The 13,712-nt window shown below is 27.9% G+C and overlaps 1 protein-coding gene across 4 annotated transcripts in view; it reads right to left on the reverse strand.

Moving 5' to 3' along the window:
* Cipc (Clock interacting protein circadian) overlaps positions 1-13,712 on the reverse strand; it is a 207,368-nt gene that overhangs the window by 86,919 nt on the left and 106,737 nt on the right. The window contains exon 1 of one of the 4 annotated variants that reach the window (XM_075370821.1): positions 12,251-12,441. The exons of the other annotated variants lie outside the window; for them this stretch is intronic. Coding sequence (XP_075226936.1) covers positions 12,251-12,281 — 31 coding nt within the window. The 5' untranslated portion in view covers positions 12,282-12,441. Of the gene's footprint in view, positions 1-12,250; positions 12,442-13,712 lie in introns of those variants that run through there. 4 annotated transcript variants of the gene reach the window in all.

The raw sequence follows: 13,712 nt of genomic DNA on the forward strand, positions 1-13,712 counted from the left end.
ACACCAATATTTTTTTTTTAATAAACATTCCTGTCTTAAATAGATTATCCCTATATTTCAGTGGTTGTAAAACCAATGAAAAGTATTATTATGACGTTTATCTAGAAGTGGTAAGGATTTTTTTGTTTGCTGTAATGCTGTGTTTACAACCGACTCACAAACAATAACATGAAGAAGGAGCATTCAGTGATATTCCTCGAAGGATACAAATCGTTCGAGGGATAAACAAGAAAACGACAGATAGTTAGGTTACAATAAAACAATTGTGTAATGTAATAAATTATTGGAAAATACATTAAGACAATTAAACAATAGACAAAGTAATAACTGAAAAATATTGTAAAACAATGAAACAGTTCATAAATGAAATAACTCAAATAAACACAATCATCTTATCATCCTCGTTTCCATGATATTATCCTAGTCTAGAGAACTATCATTTTTACCATCAGGTTGCATCATCCAGATCCAACATGTGAAGCCTTTTTAGTCGTCTTATATCCTATCTATTGTCTAAAAAATTACAGCAACGTGGTTGGTTCACATGAGTATTTAATTTAGATATGTGTTTTGAGCTAGGACGTTCAATCTCCTCACAAATGTAAGGGATGTTCCCCAGATACTCATGGTTCTCGTTATTCCTAACGAAGCGCGGCGGTTGCGTTATATTCCTGAGTATTATGTTCTGGAACCGCTGGATGACCTTGATGTTGCTGATACAATCTTATTTCCCATGGTTGAATGCCGTAGGTCCATATCGATTTTAAGAACATCTTATACAACAATATTTTGTTTGATACAGACAACTGAGACCCTCTGCCCGGTAAGCAGTACATCCGTTAAAATTTAATTTTTTTTTTTTAAATCAAATAAAAATAAAGAAAAGACAAAAAACTAACTAAAAAAAAGAAAAAAACATTTTGTTACTTTCTTTTCTCTCCTATGTAACCTTTCCTTGTCATACAACGACCTAGGTGCAAACCTAGGTACTGTACACTGTGGTAAGTGGAATATCAATACTAAGTGAACTCATGGGCAGGCCTCCTCTCCTCATCGCAAACGTCACTTGATTGGAGTTTGCCGGATTAACCTTTATATTTCTTCTTTTACGTAGCTACACGCTGATAAAATCCAACGTTGATTGCAATTTACCCGAGGCTATAATCGGGTCACCGTCAACCGCCAAAATTGCTGTATCATCCACAAATGATGCAACTGTGACGTAGTCCGGATTAAAAAGGTCTGCAGTGAAGATCAGGTATAAAATCGGCCCAAAAACGGAACCTTACGGAACTCCTAAATTATTGTCAAAAAAGTTAGACAGCTCCTCATTATATCTAACTTACGAAAAGCGACCATCCAGGTAGCCACGTAAGATTAAATAGAATGATTGGGATAGGCTCGATTTCAACTTGTAAAGACGATCAGGCAAGTAACAATCACGTTTTATTACACGATTAATATATATTTAAAATATATATATTATTTTCAAAATATGATTTCTCTAAAATATTCTAACCTGCTTATCAATACAAACACAATTAATTTTTTCAATTTTTAAAAATAACCGTTCTCGAAAAAATAATAATGGATGACTAACATGAAAATAATTTCTTGCTATGTGAAATTTATGAACTGGAAAATAATAGGTTGAGAAACGCTTATGTTGGTCCAGAAAAGTTTACTTATTAAGCAATTGATAGGAAGTATTTTTAGTACTTTTTGTGTGTTTACGAACTAATAAAGAATTTAGTAAATTATAATTAGCTGAAAAATATTTTTATTTTTTTTAATTTCTGATTTCTTAAAGTGTTTTTCTTTCATAAAGTTTTCTTCGGCTTTTAAAATGTTACGGAAATATTTTATGAAATTGTAAAAATTAAAAAAAATAATAACAAGGATTAAAACAAGACTAACATCAATTTTTACCGTTAATATAAGACAAGTTATTCAGCAACAAACTCAAATACGAGTAACAATAACGCAACTAGTATAGCTGGCACAATAAAAATAATGACGAAGACAAGAAGATAGTTTAAAACATGTAGTCATGTCTTTATAATATTTATGCCAGCTCTAAAATACATTCAACAAATTATTCATTAATATTTAGACAATTTTACATTGACATTTACTAGAAATACATTTTTGTATAGACTTTTATAACACATATTTAAATCATTTCAACACCCCCATTTAAGAGAATTCTACGTACTCTTTTAAATAAATTTAAATACCATAACCTAATTATTCTTTAATAAAAATTATAACTGGAATGAAAAATAAAGATTTTATATTGATATTATCAATGGCTGTTGCTAAGCAACGTAGTATAGTAACCATCCAATGTGCTTCTGACATCATGAGAGAACTCTTTCTACTAATGATCAGTACACAAAAAAACATCATGGACTACTTTTTCTTATTTTTTTTAACATATATCGAAAGTGTTATTCCCTACATTATACAAACCAAATATATATATATCACATATCAAATAACAAAATAAATTATTGAGTAATATTGACGTAATTTTTTTTTTGGAATATTATTTTTAACAAATGCTATCTATACTATTAATCAAAGCTGATTAGTTAAAAAACGTTATTTATGTAAACCACTTTTTTTGTAATCTGTTTTTATCCCATAATTAGTTTGACGTACTACAGTAAAAAAAAAAAGAACAAAAAACTGATATTTTTTTTAACAAGTTTTAAAGAAATTTATGCACCGGACACACTGTCTATTTTCTCAATAATGTTTATTATATTATTACAATAAACTTTGGTTTGGCATTAGTTGAAAACTTTTACAGCTATTAAAATTAATATAATACAACTAATTAAAATGTACTAATATGTTAATAAAATCTATATATATAAAAATGAAGGTTTGTCTGTCTGTATATCTCTTATGCATTACTAAATCGTTCATCCGATAGCGATGAAACTTTGGGGAATGGTTGGACGCATGCCGGGGAAGGTTTCTGAGTTAGTAAAATACGGGGTTTTCCGAATAAATCCTAAAATAAACTAAAAATGGTGTAAGTTAGGAGTATGGAGCCTTCATATGTCGGAGACCAATAGAGATATAGTAGTAAAATTTGGTGTATAGGTATCTCGTTAAAAATTAAGAAACACGTGTTTCGGGGTTTTCCGAAATTTCCCGAACTTTTCTGAATAACTCCTACAATTACTATGCTTAGATTATGATAAAATGAGATATTTTTAAAAATAATGTTGTACTTTAAAAAACTGGAGTTCATAATTTTAAGTCTGGATTGGCCAGACTTAGAATTGTAAGAAAAAGGTGATTTGATATTTTTAAAAATGATAGTGTACTTAATTTAAATCTGTTATTTTGAAAATTAAAATATAAAACTTTTGATAGTTGTGAATATTGTATTCCGACATTTTAATTTTCAACCAATTTAACGCCATTTCTGTGCAGGTATGCCTCCCAAAAAAAACGAGCGATCGGTCGTTTTACGTCTGAAGCACGAAAGAAAAAGGCAAAACGAGCATCAGAAACAAACGAGCAACGAAAAGTGAGATTGGGAAAAAGGGAAAAATCGGAAAAGGGAAAAAGAGAAAAAGGTTAAATTTTGTGAAGTTCCGTAAAGTTCATTTTCTTAATGTTTTATGAAACTTTCAACTATGTTCATTTAATTTATATCTATACTCAAATCTAGCAATAGCGAAGCATTGCCGGGTTTGCTAGTAATAAATAAAAGAATAAAAACATTATATACAGCAGTCTATCATTTCACAATATACAAATGAAAAATACAAACACAAGTATAACAATATAAAAAATTCAGTATGTTCTTATTAATGTCATCCTGTTTTACGTAGTTTCGTTAAAATTTCGTGCATACATTGTTAAAACTTGCTCCAGTTACAGTTCCTTGTATTTCCCTATTATTACTTAATTTATCACAATATAAGATAAAAAAAAAAATTATTCTTAGCTTAAATAAGGTAGAGGAATATTAGCATTTATTAATAACAAATGTAAATTAAACTTCGGAAAATATCAAAAACTTCTGATTATACATATGAAAGAATTAATGAATAAAGATTTTAAGAATCTAGCATAAAATTTTGAGAAAGAAAATAAAATAAGAAAAAGCTTAACATAAAAAAATCTGATAATACAATTGTAGGACTTCCCAGTCACGCGGCTATTTATAAAAAAAAATATAATGAATATATTAATGACTTACGGAAAAAATCCCACGTTATAATTACAAGATAATAATATTGGCTTGAGGTTGAAACCACAAATTTCAAATCACTTATTACTAAAAAAAATCTTCTACTTCAACAACTTTAAACATTAAAATCGTTTTCAGCACCCTTGAAAATGTATAAATTGATACCTCTCACCATCATGTATATTACTTTTTGCACAAATCATAAAGTGGATGTCAAAGTTCAGTTTAAAAATAATCTTTTTTAAAGCAGTCTGATTAAAATAAAAAAGGGAAACAAGAAAAATGTTAAAAAATGCATGACTTTTGGTTGGGTCCAACCGCTTGGTGGGGTTAGGGGCTCCCAATTTAGCAAAAATCGGGGGACCCGGTTAGTGGCAGGCATCTGTTAAAGAGACCCGGTGTGGGCCCCCTTTGTGGGATACTCACATTAGAGGCAAGGCATCAAGATCGAGTCCCGGCCCCTAGGATGGGATTCAGGAAGAGCATAGTTGGGCCTGAATACCTTGCCCTAGGGATTAGAGATAAGCAATGAAACGATCCGTTAGAGTGGACAATTCCCTTGGCTGTGCTATGCTTCACGGTGAATCCAGTTCAGGATGGTAGAGAAACAACATGAAAAAATAGCAATGATTGGCATTTTCACACACGCTACAAATCATTCATCTCATCTTCTGAAGCAATACCTAAGGTGGCGCCGGTGGTTAAACAGACAAAAAAAATTTAGCAAAGATTAATTTATATGCGTAATTAGATGACAATAGAAGAAATCACAATAAAAAATAACCACCACAGCAATCACAACAAAGCTTCAAAGTTTAAAAAAATCTTTTTGGGAGGGGGTATTTTTTTAAACAAAACTTTTTTGGGGAATATTATTGTTTAATTGTTCACAAATGTGCCTAAGAAAAATATGACCTTAGGCGAAATTTCGAGATAGATACGGCGAATAACCTTTCTCTACAGCCTCACCCCCTTTCAACTTAAAAAACAAGTTGAAAATTTAATGGCATCAGTGCCTCTCCATCCATTTTTTGGGTTCCTTAGGTGTCAAAACGTCAAGATCCGGAGAAAACCGTATATGGTCAAACTGGACCGACTACAATACTTTCCCTTCTAGAGCTATAACTCTGCTATATTACTATCTAGACGGGAAGGTAAAAGTATGACTACAGCTTTTTGTCTCCGCATTAGTGAAAAATAATTGTACATTTTATTAGAAGACCCTTATCAAGAACAGAAATCTTCAGCAGATCAGAGAGGGTTTAACATAGTATGACTTAACTAGCCTACCATCAAGTGAATGATGTTAACACACTAGTTTGTGTTAACAACTTTGAAACCAACTAATTTCAGGTTCAATCCCTGATAATGTGCGCGATATTTTTTAAACTTATCACGTTATCTATCACATTTTACCCGGTAAAGATCTATACAAAAGTATCGAATTAGTAAAATAAAATTAAAAAATTAACTTCACAAAGATAAGTTTTTCAAAATCAAACGATGAATATTACAAATTACTATGTTTTAATAAGCTCTAAATACTTAAGTAATAAATTTAACTCGATTAACTGGTTTAAAAGCTACACACATTTTAGTTAATATAATCTTTTTTTTTTATTACGTAATTAGTGCAGAAATTAAATTATAATAGAATCTATTAAAATTACATGTTTCTAGTTGGAAAAACTTGATTTAAATTAACAACGTTTAAGTTAATTTCCATCTTTTTTAAAAAGTTATGCATGATTTTAAACTGTAACTTAAAATTATACTTATGATAAACATTGTAATATGCATCATATTTAAGTGACGTATCAAATTAAAACGACATCATAACGCCATCTTTAACTTATCTATTCAAATTATACCTCTTAATGATTTTCCTATATCCCTCAATTTGTTACACTGTTCGGAATCATTATTTGTCTACTTAGTGCTACGTATGAACATAAATTTTTATTATTTACATTAAAATACTCAATTTTAATGAGAAACTGGATTCTTAATTTAATTTAACATGAGTTTTATATTGTACAACACATTAATCCCTTTTGCGACCATTTCAATGAATGGAACTCCGTTATTTATCCTGGTATCAACTCATGTTATTGTTAACTAGTTTTCTTAGGGTTGAAGGAAACATATTTAGAATGTGGTCGAAAGTTTATTAAATTTTAATTATGTACACGTAAGATGTACTCCATAACACAATAAATTTTTGTCAATCACGTTATGAATATTTGCTAATTAAACCAAATCCATAAACATTAAAACGTTGATGTTCTACACATATACAAAAAAAAAAGATTCTCCAACACTATAAAAACATCCAGACAACATCAGAATGGATAACAACACAATTTATTGAAGATGGCAATAAATCGAATAAAAAGTCCTATATGATTTAAGCTGACCGGTGGTAGCGCGTCTTTGCCATTCATCAGGAAGGTTCTGAGTACGAATCCCATTCAGTGATTATATTTTTTAATATGCTACTAACTTTTCATAAGTAATTATAATTGGGCGGTTAATTTGTAGCGATAAAATAAATAATTATATATACTTTAGATATCATAACCATAATGGATGCAGATATGTCACGAAACAAACTTATTTTCCAGCAATATTATTTCAAAATATAACGTACATCTCACGCCAGGCTTACTAAGGAAAGTGGAAAATTAAGTGGTTTCTCCGTTGCTTTCTTCATTATAAAAAAATAATTTTCATCGCCGTCTGTCATGGACGAAAAATAGTCGCATATATTATTTAACTACCGTTTATGAATCAGTATTCATATTGTGTTAAGTTCCAATGTATTTTTTTATATTTGAGTTTGTGTTTATATATAAGATGAAATTGAGTGTAATTACAAATCTATTTCAAAGGATATTACATGAAATAAAAAATAATAATAATAATATTATTATTATTATTAAAATAATACCAAAAAATGTATCAAATAAAATAAATAACTATTTAAAAAGTATTTGTGTAAATAATTCTAAATTAAGTTTTACGAAGAAGTTTTACTATATTTTAAAATTAAAAATGTAATATTTAAAAAAATACTATTATTATTAAAAAATTAAACTAATAATCATAAAATCCTGATGTAATGACATAATTTTTTTTTGTTTGTAAAAGTAGATAATAAACTCACACCGGTTATTAAGAATTTTTTTTAATTTCACTGTATAACCTCCCAACTTTTAATAAATAAGATATTTTTTATCTTAAAACACTACTAAAAAATAAATGAAAATCAATACTAAGACACAATTAAAAACAGGAAGTTAAAAGCGTAGATGGTAGAACCAAAGAGAGTCAATTTGTATAAAAGAATGTGAAAGCAATTTTCTTTAATTGTTATTTATTATTAGGTAAAATTATAATTTCTTACTTATTAAAAAGAAAGAATAACACAAAAATTAAAAAAATATATAAAATTTGAGAGGATATATCAATCAATACAAAAGAAAAAGTGACATGAAATAAAAATAATAATTAAATAAAAAAAAAAAAGATAAAAATGTAGCATAGAAAATAATTATAAAGATTTGGTATTCATACAAAGTAAATTAGACATTTTCGTGAATACAATAAATAATACGGTTTAACATGGCCTTCAGTAAACGACACGTGTATTCATTCATACAATAAAGTTGCATGAAGTGATTTGGAAGTAATCAATATGCAAGATAAAGTGATTTAGTCTAAGGTAGTTAAATTAGGAAGTGGGAAATGTGTTTCAGAAAAGACACGTGTATTTCATTAGATAATAATTAATCATAAAAAAGATAAAACTACATTACAATCATAACACAAATAATTTCTTTACACCTTTTCAATTTTTTATTAAATTCTCAGTCACGTAATAAAACAAATTCCCTTGAAAAAAATGACTAATAAAAAAAAATCATATTTACTCGTATAATTCACGCACCTGAATTTTTAAACAATTTTTTTGTTTAAATGTTCAGTCAAATAAATAATTTCTCACCTACTATCATATTTTACTCTCATTATAAATCTATATAAAATCGTTTCCTCGCATAAAAAGAAAATTACTCATCTATTAGATAAAAAATGTTGGTCAAAATATTTCGGGATAGATACGGTATATATATGTAAAGATCTCAGTAAAATTAAATTAATGAATAAACAAATTTCTTTTACTGAGATTTTAATCTGAAAATAGATAGTAAATAGACATATATGTACTAGCAAAACAAATTATTTAAGCAAAATAAAGTTATCCAAGTTATCTTTTCAAATATTTTCTCATCTAAACTACACTCGTTTTCACGTGCCACGGAAACTACTTTATTAAGATATAAATATATTCCACCTATCTTTGGTGTTTCACCTTTTCTTCAAAACGTTTTTATTTTCAAAGAAGATTGACATCAATGTAACCGTTGTTAACAACAAAAATACAAAATGAAAACAAAAAATTTAATAAATTATTCAAATCAATTTACTTTTAGTAATTAACAAGATATGAGGGAGCCTTTAATGGACTCCATCTGGCGGTATTGACTTTACATTTTACTCTTGGACAAAATATTTGGCAATCCTTTTTCGTTTCTTAACAACAGATTTTTTAATAATTAACTCATTATTTGGGTCCGAAAGCCCCTGAGCACGAATCGAGAGGCCTCACTTCGGCCAGACACATATTCTATCGAAGCGCATCAGTAGGAATAATATGATTTTTTTTTACAAATGAATAAATAAAAAAAAAACTATTATATATAAAAGAAAAATGATATAAAAAAAATGAATGTATTATACCAGTTCAGTAAAAGGTAATATAATACCTCATGGACAGAACAATGACCTCATGGTGGAGACTGACAAAACATTAGCCGTTATAGGTATCATTGCTACCCGCTTAACAAACGGTAACGCCTAAATTCACTGTGAAAATTTAAAAAAATATCAGACAACTGTAATTTAAATCTCAAATTTAGGTAATAAATTTTATCTGTGGTAAATAATTCATTCAACTACGTTTGCAATAAAATTATTAAACAGCAAATATATATTAATACCTGTTAAGAAAATTTATTTATACTTTATTTTTCATAAGGTTATTTAAAAAAATATTTTAACATTGAATATATGAAGTAGAGTATATAATTTTACACGTGCTTTTACGAGCACGTGTAGAGTTTGAAAAGTAGTATTCTATCTAAAGCGTAATTTTCCGAGTACTAATTGCATCCTTATAAACAAGTAAATTAAATTCTAAATAATTTATAAAAATATAAAGAAAAAGTTATTTATCCCATATTTTTCCCCCTTTATTTTCTAAGAACAATGAAATATGATATAACAATAAAAAAAATAAAATAAAATATAGGAATCACCGATGAGAATAAAGAGAATTTATAAACGAAGAGAGGGGAAAAAAAGAAAATAAAGGCTAGTGGGGGAAGCGATATTTCTACACAGCACGTGTAACATACTTAAGAAATCCATGGGAGATAATAAACTTCTACGTTGTTTACAAGATATAACGATATTGAAGGTATATCATTTATCAGATCAGAATAAAATGATCTTATATAAATTTATGTACATTGTTTATACCGCACTATACGACAATTCTTAAAATCTTTATTACAAGAAAGATTAGACTTTTATTATAAGGAAAAAAATTTATTGTGTAAATATCGTGTAATGACTTCGTAAGATCTGTTAATTTAGTATTATAGGTAACGTTTCATGACAGGAAGCAGCATACGCAAAACTATTTCAAAGGAAAAAGATCGCTTTATTTAAAATGTTCTTTAATAATATTCTATATAAATACATGTTGCTTACTAAAGGTCATGCAAAAGGTCTGCTTTTATTTTTTATTTTTTTTTCACATACATTGTTTCATATACAGTTAGTTAATTATGTTATTTATTGCAAAAAATAAATGAAAAATTATTATTACTATTTTTCATTTAAATACTAACACCTTGTCATAATTTAAAACAAAAAGATACAATCTTTCTTATTTCATTTGTTGAACTAAAGTGTATTTAACACATTGTTTTATAATAAAATTTAAGATCAGTTGTTTTAAATTAAATAATAAAATCAAGTCTTTCTTTCAACATACGTAAAACAATTGGGCTACAATAGAAATAGTCGAAATGTCTTTCTCTGAAAGTAATGATGTTCAACCAGTCCCTTGGTGAACAGAAAAAAAATCATTTGTCACACAGGAATTTCAGTGGGTTTGGCATACCGATTTTTAATTGTATCTTTGGCTAAGTGAAAAAGGAAATTGGGAAAACTTTCTTAGCTTTTCCTACTTAGCCTGGCATTACTTGCTTTTTAACTTTACGCACACGCACTTAGTAAATTAATTTAATAAAATTAGATTTTAAATAAATTTTAAGTAAAAAAAATTTACTTTCCCGGCTTCATAGCTTTACAGCTACGCTGCAAGAAGGAAAATATAATAATCAGTCAAAAATAAGGTAAGGGTATTTTTTTTTACATTTCTCGATGTTTCATGACCCAGGAACCCCAAGTAGAGGTTAATGTATGTATGTACTTGTGTTGATAGGTTTGAAGCTTAATAACTTTTGACTGGATAAACCGATATTAATGAAATTTCGTACAGAGACTCTTGTATTTGAGGGAATTTGTTGGTAAAAATTTGGGGGACAATATATCCACGGGGTGAAGTAGATAGTTTCTTTGGAGTAAATCTTTTCAAAATTTTGCAAATATAACCCCACTTTATATCAAGTTCAGTACATGCGTACATGCTTATCTTACCATTTTTAAAAAAACGTTTTTTCCTAAAATCTCCTTTTCCCTAAAAATTGAAAAAAATATTTTCTTTTTATTTATAGGATTTATCCTGCTTTGTTTTTGTGTTTTCCTAAGCGTAAGTGACCCAAAACAAACAAAAAAATACTTTGGATGCAATATTGGGGATAGGAGAGCTGATCAAGTTTTAAAACTTTTTTTTGTGGATTTTCATACATCATTATTTTTCTACTATATAAGAATAAATAACCAATACAAGTAAAGTATTACAACTTTGTTGTAAGCTTTTTATATAAAAATAGTTTTGGAATACAATCCTGTGTATATAAATAAAAAATAAAAAATGCTGAATGACTATTAACAAAAAATAAAAATTCACAATTAGATTGGGATTTTGATAATTAAACATTCATCATCAGTTGATTTAAAAGTAACAGAAGACATGAAAAAATAAATATATTTTTTTTTAATAAAAAAAAAGAAATACGTAAATAAAGAAAAAATACTTAAAAAATTTATCAAACAATTTTTAACTACATTTAAAAAATAAAATAAAATTTGAAAACTGAAATATTATACAAACCCACTCAGTAAAGTATAAACTGAAATCTTGAACTGAAATTCATCATATATAATAGACTTTCAATTTTGACCTCTTTAGTGAGATTTAGTTTTTTTTTAATTTAAAAAAAAAAAATAACATGTAGAATTTTTTATCTGTTTATAAAGTGCTGATTTTTTTTTTTTTTTTTGATTGGTATTATTTCAGCTATTACGTCTTTATAATACGTCTTTTAATAATGATAGTTTAATAATTTAAATGAACTGTTACAGATTTTTTTAATTTTTTTGTTTACCTCTTCGCTGTTTTATATTAAAATAATAGTTTAATTTAACTCCTTTCTTTGTGTTTATTAATATTACTTTAGTACATATAATACTTCACTACTACTTAATAATATTGAAGGCAAATCGTACTTTTAAGCAATTAACATTCACGTCAATGAAAAGAGTTAAATATATTATTTCCTAGACAAATAGTGTTTTAGCGTCTTTTAGATTACTTGCCTAGAGAAATGCAACGAATTTGCTTCAGGTAATAATAATTTTTAAAATAATTATTTTCTCGTGACACCCGTATATATAATACAGACGCGCGCACTCATACACACAGACACTCACGCAGAGTTTTTTTTAGTAATCATTTTAAAAATAAATTAAAAATTAAAAAATATTTTAAAAATGGCATACCACAACGAAAAGTATAATTTCTTGATCTCATACTTCTAACAGTGTACTACAAAAAAAAATTAATAATCTTCTGACTTCATTCACAATCGGTGATGCAAATGCAAATATAATAAATACTTCAATTAGAGATAAAAGACTGACTATCCAGTTTCTATTCTAGCACACAAATAAATGATAATTGAAACTATACTGAATGCAAAACACATACTAAAAGTCATTTTATCTTCTGCTATTATTAAAACTGCTGACGATGTTAATATTTATATACACTACATAAATATATATAAATATAGAAAATAACCAATACGTAAGACGTAGTACAATTTATTAGCTTTTAACTGAAAACAAAATTATTCTTTTTAAACTAAATTTATAAACCCATAAACATAGTGTCAATAATTTTTAAATAGAACAAAATATTTTCACTGTAAAACTGATACACTATATTAAATTCATTTTTTTTTCATAAAATATATAATCATTAAAACTAGTATTTAAAAAAAATTCATCTTATTGCTTTCAATCTCTCCATAATATGCTAATGGTTACTTCCGTTGCGATTGTCACTCTTGTCAAAAAATCCTTATTTATACGAAATAATAGTCCCCCGTCTTGTGAGGATATTAGTCTTTCAGTTTTTACTTTTCCGCCTAGCGCTATAGCAGAGCTGTAACTTTAGAAGGGAAAGTATTGTAATCGGTCCAATTTGAGCATATGCGATTTTCATCAGATCTTAACATCTAAGGAACCCAAAAACCGAACAGAAATGTTCGCATGTACATGTGGTGTTCGGTGTTTCACGCCTTATATCTCCAGAACTGCTCAACCGATTTTGACCAAATCTGGTCAGATTACGTCTACGTATATATGCAATTAAACATTAAACTTAAAAGGTCTTTGCAAACTTTGCAAAAATCATTTAACAATAATCATTAAACAATTATTGATGCAATTAAACTTTCAACTTAAAAGGTCTTTGAAAACTTTGCAAAAATCATTTTTGCAAAATCCCACCCCCACCCGAAAAATGCTCTAAATAAACTTGTGGGTACAGTGCGTCATTAGTATCCCCTCTTACAACTAGGAACGCTAGTGTAGCACTGACATACAGTTGCTGTAGTCGTCTCTTTTTTTCTGTTTAGCCTCCGGAACTATCCTAAGATATTACTTCAGAGGATGAATGAGGATGATATGTATGAATGTAATTGAAATGTACAGTCTAAGGTCTACCATTCTTGACAATATGCAACATAGTCGCCTGCTATGTTGTAACGTCACAGGTGAGCGGTAGAATTAAATAAATTAATAATAGTTAAAGTGTAAAAAAGCATTTAAAGTGGCCGCTAGTATCGCCACACGCGCGCGAATAAAATACAGTATGCGCGCGCGCTTTAGTTAGAATCACTGAATTAAATAAATAAAAAATAATATATTTAAATAAAATGATAAATATTTTAAATTA

This window comes from Lycorma delicatula, chromosome 7 (genome assembly GCF_047948215.1).
Source record: "Lycorma delicatula isolate Av1 chromosome 7, ASM4794821v1, whole genome shotgun sequence".
NCBI lineage: Eukaryota > Metazoa > Arthropoda > Insecta > Hemiptera > Fulgoridae > Lycorma > Lycorma delicatula.